Source organism: Ruditapes philippinarum, unplaced genomic scaffold (genome assembly GCF_026571515.1).
Source record: "Ruditapes philippinarum isolate M1 unplaced genomic scaffold, ASM2657151v2 ctg2104_1_1_1_1, whole genome shotgun sequence".
In the NCBI taxonomy this organism is placed as follows: domain Eukaryota; kingdom Metazoa; phylum Mollusca; class Bivalvia; order Venerida; family Veneridae; genus Ruditapes; species Ruditapes philippinarum.
Window position 1 is genome coordinate 39115 of NW_026860666.1, and position 12714 is coordinate 51828.

The following is a 12714-nucleotide window of genomic DNA, read 5'->3' on the forward strand; positions in this document are numbered from 1 at the left end:
TTTCCAGGAACAATGGTTAGGAAACTACCCGCCTATATGACTGAAATACTGTTGGAAAAAGGCGTTAAATGAAACATAAAAAACAAACAAACAAAGTAGAAGACCCCTATTGATTTTGGGGTCACAAGGTCAAAGGTCAAGGTCACTATTAACTTAAAACTGAAAACAGTTTCCGGAGCATACCTTAAGTTCCATTTGGCCCACAATATTCAAACTTCATTGGGTAGAAGACCCTTATTGATTTTGGGGTCACAAGGTCAAAGGTCAAGGTCACTACCACCTTTAAACTTAAAACAGTTTCCGGAGCATAACTTTAGTTCCATTTGGCCCACAATATTCAACTTCATAGGAGGATTGCTATTTGAGGGAGGTAATACTTTATTTAATTCCCATGTCTTACGTATGCTTCATCCTTACTATAAAAACAAAACACTTTAGGGCATATAATGCTCCGCTTAGCGGTGCTCTTGTTTGTTTTGTGTGTTTCTCTGAAATTCTGATTGACAATGACACTTTCTTGTGAAGGTATGAAAGAAAAAGTAAATCCTAAAAACTTCGGAACAAAATGTGCCGGCCATTACGTCCTTGACCTTGAACCTGGAGAGGAGGCTGTCATCAAAGTGAGGCTGTATCAAAGTGGTGAGTCACCACCACAACAACAGACATTTGCACCAAACTGGTTCGACCGAGTATTTGAGCAAAGAATTGTGGAGGCAGACTTGTTTTATGATGAGGTTAGTTTGGGCAATCTTTATTTAATAATATACCTAATGTGTATGCTCTCTTGAAAGAAATGGTCCTGTGTTGGTACCACATAAGGTCAAGGTCACATATGGTAACATTAGATTGCTTACACTTTATTTTATGCTGCAGCCTTTTTACCAACGTCTCAAATTTGGAAGGAACATACCTCACTCAAGTGGCCCTTTTAGTGTCGGTGCAGTTTGTGATCTCTGAGTTCAAGTTTTTTTGCCTGATAAACTTTTTGTCAAGTTAAATGTTTTCCAACTTCATCCACTAGCAAAGACATGCCAATTTTCATTTTTCTCAATAGCAAAAGGTTATGACTCTGTCAAGCTATACATTTATTTATTTATTGTTCTTCCATAACTGAGTGGATGGGCAAACCTATTATGATTTGTTACGGGTAAGAATGTGGGCCGTGGGCACTTGTGTTTACCAAACGCTCTTGATTGTAACTGTTCATATGACATTTTACTGATTACTTTATCAGATGAGTATGCTTATTCATAATAAAATATGAGCCGCGTCACGACAAAACCAACATAATGGGTTTGCGACCAGCATTGATCCAGACCAGCCTGCGCATCCACACAGTCTGATCAGGATCCATGCTGTTCGCTTACAAACCCTATTACAAGTAGAGAAACTGATAGCGAACAGCATGGATCCTGATCAGACTGCGCGGATGCGCAGTCTGGTCTGGATCCATGCTGGTCGCAAACCCATAATGTTGGTTTTGTCATGACGCGGCTCATATGATATTTATTTCTAAGGTAATTCCAAGCAGGGGTAAACAAGAACGGTTGATAGCGAGACAGGCGTATGCTGGCCTATTGTGGACGAAACAGTTCTATTACTACATACAAAAAGGTTCGAAATTATAACGATTTTGTCATATTAAAAGCCCATAATGCCTCAGAATTTTTTTTCCTCAAAAAGTTTATATTTGTGGTATACTTCAAAACTTTACAATAAGTTGCTCATTGGCCAATTACTAGTATCTAAACCATCTTCAGGTCAAAATTCTACTATGTTTACATAATGCTTCTTTTATGACAAATTATTTCACATTCGTCGCTACTTTTTTAAGGTTACAAGCATCTAACATGCTCTAAAACTATTATGTCATAAAACGTGATAAAATTGATGTTCGACCTTTTTTAAAAAGTAAAAAATAAGTCATTTCTAAGACATATTGTGCCAATAAATCAATGAACATTATTAATTCATAGCTCAATATAAGTTCTAAAGGAAACGTGTCCATCTGTAGAGAGTAATTAATGGAACTAAAGTTTTCCAATAAATTCTATAATTTCTATTTATTCTATGATTTACAGCATCTGGGCCGTAAGAAAATATTTTGGATTTGGATCAAATAATTATAACTTTTTCTATTATGTATGAAATTTACAGTAATCTTTTTTAAAAATCAGAAATGATTTGTTTAATTTAATTTTTTAAATATTTTAACAAAATTGCTCTTTTTGGGGGATGACTACATTTACATTTTCGTATACAAAGCTAGTTTAATAATAACTTGATCAAAATAAGGACGATAATTAGGATCAAGAATCATATATCTGAGACCAATGATTAAGAAACGGTTATAAAATTTCACCATTCCTTATAATTTCAAGTTACCATTCAATGTTTCCCAATTGGTATTTTGTTCGATTCATGGTAACAATGCCCATACGCACTTTGCTTCGGGATAAAAACCCTTTTGAGAGGTTACAAGAACTCAAATTTGATTGAATGTAACGGTTTTTAACGTCAATGTCTCGATTCTAAAAACGTCATTTTCGCACGTTGTTTTATCCCAAAACAAATTGCCTTTGACAATGCCCTTTCTTTTCAACATTCTTACTGTTTAGAATGTTCGGTTTTTCACCATCATCATCATCATCATTATCATAACTACCACTACCATAACCATAATCATCATCATCTTTATCATCATCATCATCATCATCAACATCATAATCATCATCATCATCACTACCACCATCATCATTATCATAATCATTATTTCTATGATGATTATTATGATGATGAAGATGATGAATATAATTATTATTATTATTATAGAATGGCTTAATGGAGACGAGACTCAACCTCTGCCACCAGAAACAAGAAAGAAATGGGGACGTAACCGAGACTGGAAACATTTATTTAACAGAGATATTCTTTCTGTACCAGATAAATGGGAGTATCCATGGGTAATTTTTATAAAATATAGTATTTATACATAAGGCAATATAAAAAGACTGTCATAATTATTAAAAGTAAATAATAAAGAGTTGTCACCCGTTGTTATTGTTCTTATTTTTCTTATCTCTTACAATTCTTATAACGCATCACGTTGATATGTTCATTGAAGACCAAAATGTCAGGAAAAAAATAAGTTGTTCTTTATTCAATAATTTGTGGAAATAAAAAAAGGATTCATATTATACATTTGTATATAGAAACAACAAAACTCTCCTAAAATAATTTTAAAGTAAAACAGTAAAAATAATAGCGCTAAGTAATATCGATGGCAATTTTAATACAACCCTTTTTCTGTTCACATATTTTAACATAAACTTTCTATTTATATGTATGTTTTTATGTATGTACCAGCAGAAACATATCAAGAAACGTATCTATCTATATTATTATATTTTTTATATAATAGTACGCATCTTGGGACCTTGCCTTCCACATGATTCCAATGTCTATGATAGATATACAGTTTGCCAAGTCACAGTTAGTCCTTCTTCTCAGAGAGTGGTACATGCATCCAAATGGACAGGTTTGTTATTTGTTCTTTGTCAATCATACAGTAACGGCTAGGTCAATTACCTCTGGTACTTTTCAATGCTTTTATAATTTTAGGCTATTTGTTATCAACATATCAAGCATTTTAATATTCTGAGATACTTTTTGATTTAACTTGCTATTTTGCCGCTTTCATGTTTTTAACTCAATTTTAACAACTTCTTATTGTGGACGGATTTATATGTGAGGGTGTAAAAGAAACAAGCACGGTGAATGAAATCTTTAATGATAATTTCTTGAAAAGAGTTTTTTCTGTCTTTATTTACAGATTCCAGCGTATGAATTTTCATTCGATGACGTCAATCCGCCGGTACATGCGTACGCAGTACTCAAAGTGTTCAAAGCTTCCGGGTTAAAGGGCACACGTGACGTGCAATTTTTAGCACGTTGTTTCCACAAATTAGTTCTTAACTTTACATGGTAGGAACATTTTTAATCTACTTTTTTGTCAAAAGTAGTAAAATAATAATAAATACTTATATATTACAATATATTTTAATATTGTAGATCTATATGTGATATAAAATTAAATCAGGAAGGTAAATTTGATAAAAGAGATCTTTAAATATAAAACAGTAACTGATGTGATGATAACCTGTTTTTTTGTGGGGTTTTTTTGTTGTTGTTGTTGTTTCTATTTTTGAACATGAACTTTTCATGTCTTTATATGATATCTATAACTAAGTATGCAATAAAAATTACCCTATTGAAGTCGCAACTAAGGTCCTCTTGGGCTCCTGGCCGCTGGTCCTTGTTGCTAGGTCGTCTGGGGTTGCGTTAATTTAACGCCGCATTTCCTTGTTTGTTTTGTTTATAATATTTCGATATTTTTTTACTGTTTGGAAATTAATATATATAACATTGTTATTGAAGGTGGATAAATCGTAAAGACGTTGAAGGCAAGAATATATTTTCTGGTGGTTTTCTGGGGTTAGATAATATAGGGGTGTTTGACAGATCAAAACCGTTACCCACAGGTGGATTTTTAGCCCAGGTAGGTTCAGCCATGTTCATAGATATATTTTAGGAAGGTGATATTTTTGAAAGTAAGATCACTTCTTCAAAAAATGATTAAATATCTCTTGGTATTGGTAAAGTAAAAGACCCAGAATAATTTCATTGACATCAGTACTGGTAAATGAAAGGAACTCCAAAAGCGTAAACAAAGAAAAAGATATTAGCCAGGGCATCTAAAACTGAAAATATGCAAACTAAAATTCAAAAATATGCAGAATTGAATTGTAAAAAGATTTTTTTGCAATTCTAAACCTAATTTGAGCATAAAGCATTTAACTCTTTCTTTTCGGTTATTTTACGCAATAAAAATAATAATGCAGGAAAAGGGAGTGAGCAAAATTTCGGCACAAGTTATTGGTTCATACTTTTTTTAGAAAATGGTACCTACAGGTGGATTTTTAGCCCAGGTAGGTTCAGCCATGTTCATAAATAGATTTTAGGAGGTTGATATTTTTGAAAGTAAGATCACTTCTTCAAGTGAGCAAAATTACGGCGCAAGTTTTGGGTTCATGCTTTTTCAGAAAATGGTAAACAAATAAAAAAAGTTCCCTTCGTTTATGTAAAAAAAAATATGTGGAAAGACGAGAAACACGCAACGTTTTACGAGTACTATTGAAGTAATGAATAATTTGAAATAAGTTGTTTATTTCAAAGTTTCCATTGTTTTATTGTTTTATTATAAAGTGTAGTAATTATCACTATGTGTAAATATAACGTTGTAGGCGGATGCAACAGCATGGATGGGATTTTTCTGTTCTATAATGTTAGAGATTAGCTTGATACTGGCACAGCGGGAACCAATATACCAGGACATGGCCAGCAAGTTCTTCGAGCATTTTGTTGCTATCACAGACGCCATGAATAATGTAGATGAAGTTGGTAAGAGTGAGAATGTTGATGTGAAATTTGTCTTGTTATATATAGTGTCATCGGAAACATATAAAATGTTATGCCAGTTATAGACATGTTTTATTATCTTTATTTTAAAATTCTTGATGCGATGTCTGTCTTTCACTTAAGAGAAAACAATAACGATTTCTTGTAAAGATTTTATCCCACGTCGAATTAGTGTCGGGGTAAATGTTTTGGCGCTGTCCGTTCGTCTGTGCGCACATATCAGTTGTCTCGGACTACAACTTTGCAACGGTTAAAATTTAAAAAATATATATGCTAGTGTTTTTACCACTTTAGTTGACACGTTTTGAACCCGTGAAATAATCGAAAATATTGTAAGGGATTCCCTTTATACCAGCAGAATAAGCTGTAACTACCATATTGAAATATAGCATTGTATTCTTTTTGGATCTACCTATCATTTATGTTGTGTTTTTTTTTCAACAGAACAGGCATGAAACTATTTGATTCGATTTATCTGTTTTTTCAATTACATGTTTTGCAAAAAATCTTCATTTTTCTCAATATTGTTACTATTTCTGTACTAAAGGATTGTTGGACGTATTGTTACTATTTTTGTACTAAAGGATTATGGGATAAAGAGGACGGGTTTTACTATGATCACGTGAGGAACAATCATTGTAGTCAACCAGTCAAAATTAAATCTATGGTTGGGATGGTTCCGTTGTTCTGTACGCTGGTACTCAAAGACTCGGACTTTGTAAGACATCCAGGATTTGCTAAGAGGACAAAGTGGTTCCTGGACAATAGGAAAGACTTAAAGAAATCGGTAAACAGATTTTTTTCTTACAATCACGCTTATATTGTTACATAATTATTTTATTATTAATAAATCATTATACATATACATTAATCATTGAGATTATGATCATATTAAAATATAATCGTGTGTATCATCATGTGCATCTCACTCTGAAATAATATCGACAAGTGTTGTTTTCTTGACATAGATTATATTCATTGTGTCAGAACGATTGATGTGCGTCATAAAGCTTACTTACATCAGAATAAATTCTGTATAAACCAAAGAGGAGATGTTCTTAAATCTTTAAAAGTGTTTTCCGTCTTGCTAAAAATAAGTTACAAATTATTATTTGTTTTTGAAACTGAGCATTTTAGAAATATAATGTAGAAATAAACAGGCACATACCGTTTTTGATGATTTATTTTCTTACAAATACAAAAAAGTACAACAAAACAATAGTCTGTTGACATTGTACTGTTAACATTGTACTCGTATATGAAGGTTACGTCATTTTTAAATAAGAAATTGGAGACATTTCTCGATTATCATCACCCGTATGATTATGATCTTTGCATTTTGGTAGATTTCACTAATGAGTCGAGGGACACACCAGGAGGGCTCAATCTTACTGTCAGTATTAAACAAAGAAAGGCTTCTACAGATTTTAAAACATATGTTAGACGAGAAACAGTTCCTGTCACCACACGGCATAAGATCACTGTCCAAGGTAAGAAACACAAAACATCATTATCTAGATTTTAATGGAAGCAATTCCAAGGCATACCAGTTGAAATTTTTCTGCTCATTTTCGGAGGAATGTTATTAACCATGTGTCTTTTCGCACTTCCATTTCCGGCTGGATGCCGATGGGCTAATGGCCGAGGTCAGCGAGTCTAAAATGTATTTGGCTTGTGTTTTGTGTGTGATTGTTTGGCAATATTTCTTTGAGCTGATAATTAAAGCGTTGGAGGTTTAAGAGGATCACATCTTAATTTTCTAGATTAAGGCAGCAATTCAGATACCTAGTTGATAAAATTTTTTCTATGCTTTTGATACCATTATAAGTTAATTATAGGTAATCTGCGAGACTTTCCAAATATCAACCTCACATAGTGCTCACTTGATGATTCTGTTTTTATCTTATCGTTTTATTTTGTTGATAAATACTATGTTTATTTTGTATTTAAGGAACATGAAGAACATCCATACTATTTACATATTGGAGGTTACACCTATAGTGTAAGCTATGAACCTGGGGAGTCGAGGACTAAATTGTTCGGTGGTAATAGTAATTGGAGAGGTCCAATTTGGCTACCAAGTGAGTACAAACATTTGTTTGTTATACTAGTTTTAATGTGTCTGTTTTATTTGGTATTTCTTTAATTTTGTATTAAATGCGTAGCTTATGTCTTTAGTGTAACAGAATCGAATAGTTGTGGCAAGTAAATTCCCGGTATACTAAATACACAATCTTCTACATGATGCCCAGTGACTGTAACTAGATTGAAAATATAAAATAACTTATCATATTACAATAGACTTGAGTCTAAATGTATGAATTCTTTAACCGTGTATTTAACATTAAACCGTGTTTTACTTGCTTTAAGTCTCATGCTTATTTATAAATAATGTGATGTAATTATGTATAGCTTTTAAAGGCACATTTCGCCTCATAAACAAATAAATGTTTACTTCTTTAAAAAGAGCAAACATGAATTTTATAATGCTTTAATAATGGTTGTAGAGAATGTTAGCTTGTTTTTTGAAGGAATGTGAAATAATTTGTCATAAAAGTAGCAAAATGTAAACCAATGTTTTATTTTAACTTCAATACAAAATACTAATTCACTATCACTATAACTGTACTTTTTGCCAAAAAGCAACAGGTAAAAAAGATGGTTCTGGTAATTGGCCAATGCTTACTTGTTTTGATACTATAAAAATAAAAGAAAATTAGAAAGCTTTTGAGAAATAAAGATAAAAAAATTTCTGAGGCATAATCGGCCTTTAAGTTCAACTTTTTATTCCTTATTTTTCAGTGAACTATCTCATTATTGAGAATCTTCATAGGTTTGATTATTTTTATGGCGAAGATTTAAAAGTTGAATGTCCGACTGGTTCTGGTAACTTTATGAGACTTAAATCCGTTGCTAGGGAACTTGAAACCCGACTAATCAATCTGTTTAGACCGGACCCGAGGGGTTACCGCCCTTGTCATGGTAATTTCTTTATTTCCAATTTCTTTTATTATAAATTTGTATTTGATTTAAGTATACATGTATTTGCCCTTATTATATTAACAAACATTGGCTTTCTTCGTTTTCTGATAAAAATAGTTTGTACACATTGATTTTTATATTTTCATATTTGATGTTTACACTTGTAATGTTACAAAAATAGTTGATCAAAAATTGTAGTGCTTTTATTTTTTATATCCCTGCACATATCTTTCTTGATATTATAGCATCAGGTTTAGATATTCTCGATTTTCTCCTATTACGTTCATGTTATTCCTGTTTCTTTAAAATGTTAGATAACTCAGTATTATTATTTGACAGGTAAATCAGAGTTGTATGCCAAAGATCCTAACTTCAAGAATTTATGCCTGTTCTATGAATATTTTGATGGGGACAACGGTAGGGGATGTGGAGCAAGGTGTGTGCCTTTCTTTTAAAATATTTCAATCTTTAGTTGACGCAAATAACTACTTGCACTGGCCATTAATTTAGAAACTTAGAGCTAGACAGACTGTAAATCCAGTAAAAACTAAAACATTGTGTAGAGCTACATGTATATACATGTATAATGCACACCCTTTTCGTGCATTATTGTCTGCAGAAGCATGAGGACGCATTATTTAGCGCCCGAGCCCGCATGATTTAATAGGTCCGAGGGCTATATGGGCTGTCATTGCATTTAGCTGTTTTTACATTGCGCCCTGACTTACGCATAGCATGTGCCTCAACGGCGCGTGGTCACGCGAATCTGTCCGCTTACTTTTTGTTCTCCGTTAATTTATATATACCTGCATGCGCATAATAGTTTAACCCTAAGCTTGATGACGTCAAATGATTTCAAGCCACGTTATCATGGTCTACACTATTCGCTATTCGGTATCTAATGAACTGATAAATGGTCTGGTCCAAATTGAAAGATGGACAAGTCCATTCAAGATATTTAGTGTGGCAGTGTTATATTTAAAACTAATGTTGTGATTTTGTTTTAGCCACCAGACTGGTTGGACTGCTCTCATTACAAAGTTACTAGAGAAGGTAAAGAAGGACGAAGATGAAAGCCAGGACAGTCTGGATAGTTGGGAGAGTTGAAATTTTCTTGTGTCTTCTCGTGCCTTCTCGTGACCTTTCGTGCTCAACGTTCTTTCAGCGTTCCGCAAGCAGTATGATGTCTATTTTTGTTAATTGAGTAACATTGTTGTTTTGAAAACATGAAATGCTTTTTCAAACATTTCTACATTTATTATTCCATGGCTTATGTGCTTCAGTATTTTCTTTTAAATGTTTATTATTGTGGCAGTAAAAATGTGTGTTCTCTTTATTCAACTGCTTTAAATATTTGGATATTTATGGGTTTCCTCAAATTTTCTTTACAGTTAAAACATACTCTAAATAAAGCGGGTATTCGACTTTAACCTCAGTTCACAAAAAAAAACAACATGTTTTAAACATCATTTAATGGATTTTAAATCCGTTATGTTCAGTATCTGCGGGTATATGAAGATGTATTGCTTATACGTTTGCAACGATGATTTTGATTGGACAATGGAAATATACACAGCTGTTGCAAATCTTTTTGACTTTTATTTATTTGGTCAAAGAAAGCACTTGCGCATTATGATAAATTCTTTATAAAGACTTTTGACAGATTATATGACCTTTGTTGCATAATATTACCATTAAAAATGGACCATATTATTATTGTATCAAAAAAGGTCAATAACTTACACTGTAAATATATATAGCATACCAAAAATACAAAGTTTCTCATGATGCTTTCCTGTTTCTAAAATTTGTTTTTAGGTGTTACTTAAGTTAAAACTTGATAACATGTAATAAATTGTTCCTGTTTGATTTTCGGGTTATCATGTATTGTTATTAAATATGTACACTATATTGTCAAATTAGGCTTTCTAAGAAAGCTCCTTTAGTATTTTGAATGTTAAAATTGTAAAACGGACTTGTCACGCTGTGACCTTGAACCTGTCCTTTATTTATATGAGGGATTTTGCTTTCATACTAGAATTGTATTAAGTTTATTTTAGAATTAAACTTAATTTGTACTAAAATGCTAAAAGTAGGCAGACGACACGGCCACACATAAAAAATGTTTGTTTGCAGTAACGCCACCGACTCACGAAATTTGCCCCTACGCAATTCTTTTTTCTGGTTCGGAGAAAAAATTTCTCGTCGCCTAAAATAACGCTTTATTTTCGTTCTTTTAAAATCCTTTTTTTTTATCATTTTTGGGTATAAAACGTTGTCAGACTGAAATTCGATCTAGACTTACCTGTTTCAACGACTGTTATATAGTTGTAGCTGTTGATACAATACTGTTACTTTTATATCCGAGATATTTTTATATTTTCAAAATCATAGAACTTTGAAAACGTGATATTTTAAAATAGAAAGTTACCGGCTGCCAATATGATGCATGAATGTATTTGATGCACTTGTCGTCTGCATTATCTCTGTAAATAATTCTTGAAAGATGTCAACATATTAGTTTTTGTTGACAGTTTCTCTGCCAAATACGTGCCATTTTGTTAAATCAGCCTGCCTGAAGATTCATGATAATTTTCATGAAAAAAAGGTTTTGAAAATTTAAGTAAGATATTGTGAAGTGAACGAAGAAAGTAATTTACACATTGCAAAGACCCTTACAATCCAAGTTAATTACCAAAAATAAACAAGGTCAAAATATGCAAAAATAGCCATTACTGCGTTATTCACGCAGTAAAAATATGGTGATAAATACTTCAAAAACGGTCGTTAAACGCACATAACATGTATATTATTACTAGAATCTTGAATCTTTCTTCAAATCTTAGTACAATTTTCTCAAGTATCATTTTCTTAAAATATTTGGCTCATTTGGAGGCATGTAGTTTTAAAGTGTCTTAGCACTTTTACTCCCTATTTGGCCAACGTTATGATGACATTTAATGTTATAGATTTTTTTCTGTGATCTTGATAAATGAAGGATCGAAGCACAGTTTGACTTATATTTAGATTATTTAAAAAAAAAGCTAAAATGTGCCTTATAGGTTCTATAACTAGTATTAGTTGAAATAAAAGAAATATTGCCTTTCTTTGATATCTTTCATATAAAACAGAGCAAAAAGAAATCTCTGAAGAACGTCCGAAACGGTACATTTAAAAATGTTGCAAACTCAGTTGGATAGAGCCTGTTCATGGACGGTACAGGAAAGTGCAAGTTACTGTCCACACCAAACACGGTTATGTTGAAATTTTATGGGATGCAAAACTAACGATAAAACATTGTAAATATATTAATAAACTAGCTGTTACGTATACTAGTCAATGTTTTTAAATACATAAACATTTAATTTGATGTCCAAATGTACTGGTTTATTAAGCCCTTCGAAAAGTTATTTTTCAAAAACTTTTGATTTTTAGTGTTCTGTCACCATTTCAGGAGAAAATGTAATCGCTGGAAATATACAATTGAAACTAATTATGCTGTTTTGCACATCAATATAGTTATAGTGGTTAAGTATTTTGTATGAAACATAAAATACCACTGTTTTAAGTTTTGAAATTTTATGAGAAATTATTTTACATTTAACACTTCTCTCTTCATATAATAACACCTCGCTTGCAAATAATTTTATTATCAGAATATTATTTAAAACATGGGTTTGCCTTTTTATTAAGAGGAACGTCGTATTCATTATGAGGTGTAATGAGCCTTTAAACATTTCTGGAATATAAAATTGTTTTATCTGTCAGAATCAAATTATTTTAGCAGGGGTTCATGTATGAATTGTTAAAAGAGAAGTCGGTTATAAACTTTATTTATAAGTTCAAATACACGAAAGTTTCGTGCTAATTCTTTACCGCTCACCAATGCACATAGCAGAAGCCATAGCCGGTCTTTCGTACCTTAAAATATTTTCATTTTATATTTTCTTTAGTGCACAAGAAATGGAGGGCAGATTTTATTTCGAAATCCTCAAAGCTTGAATAAAGTACAAAATAAAATAGAATCAAATTAATGAGAATATTTTTTTATATATATCTGTGTTCACAAAACTATGTTTGTATTTTCACCATTATGTATTATTATTTTGAATATTATTTTAATGCAACCGTTGTAAGAACAATTGTTAATGTTTCCTTGTTATGTTTATATACAGAAATATGTGCCATATTACTTAAAGACATTAAAACGAAGGTACTTAATAAATGTGCTTGTTATTTTATTTGTACCACATG

At 32.0% G+C, this 12714-nt stretch overlaps 1 protein-coding gene across 1 annotated transcript in view; it reads left to right on the plus strand.

Annotated features, from left to right (window-relative positions):
• Window positions 1-12686, plus strand: part of LOC132712975 (uncharacterized) — a 30097-nt gene extending 17411 nt beyond the window's left edge. Inside the window, 13 exon segments of the mRNA XM_060695417.1 lie at window positions 526-734; window positions 1518-1614; window positions 2833-2963; window positions 3422-3538; window positions 3833-3984; window positions 4438-4558; window positions 5304-5460; window positions 6063-6265; window positions 6825-6968; window positions 7430-7559; window positions 8281-8460; window positions 8800-8896; window positions 9468-12686. Of these exon segments, the coding sequence (XP_060551400.1) occupies window positions 526-734; window positions 1518-1614; window positions 2833-2963; window positions 3422-3538; window positions 3833-3984; window positions 4438-4558; window positions 5304-5460; window positions 6063-6265; window positions 6825-6968; window positions 7430-7559; window positions 8281-8460; window positions 8800-8896; window positions 9468-9567 (1838 nt within the window). The 3' untranslated portion in view covers window positions 9568-12686.
• Window positions 12687-12714: the final 28 nt, after the last annotated feature.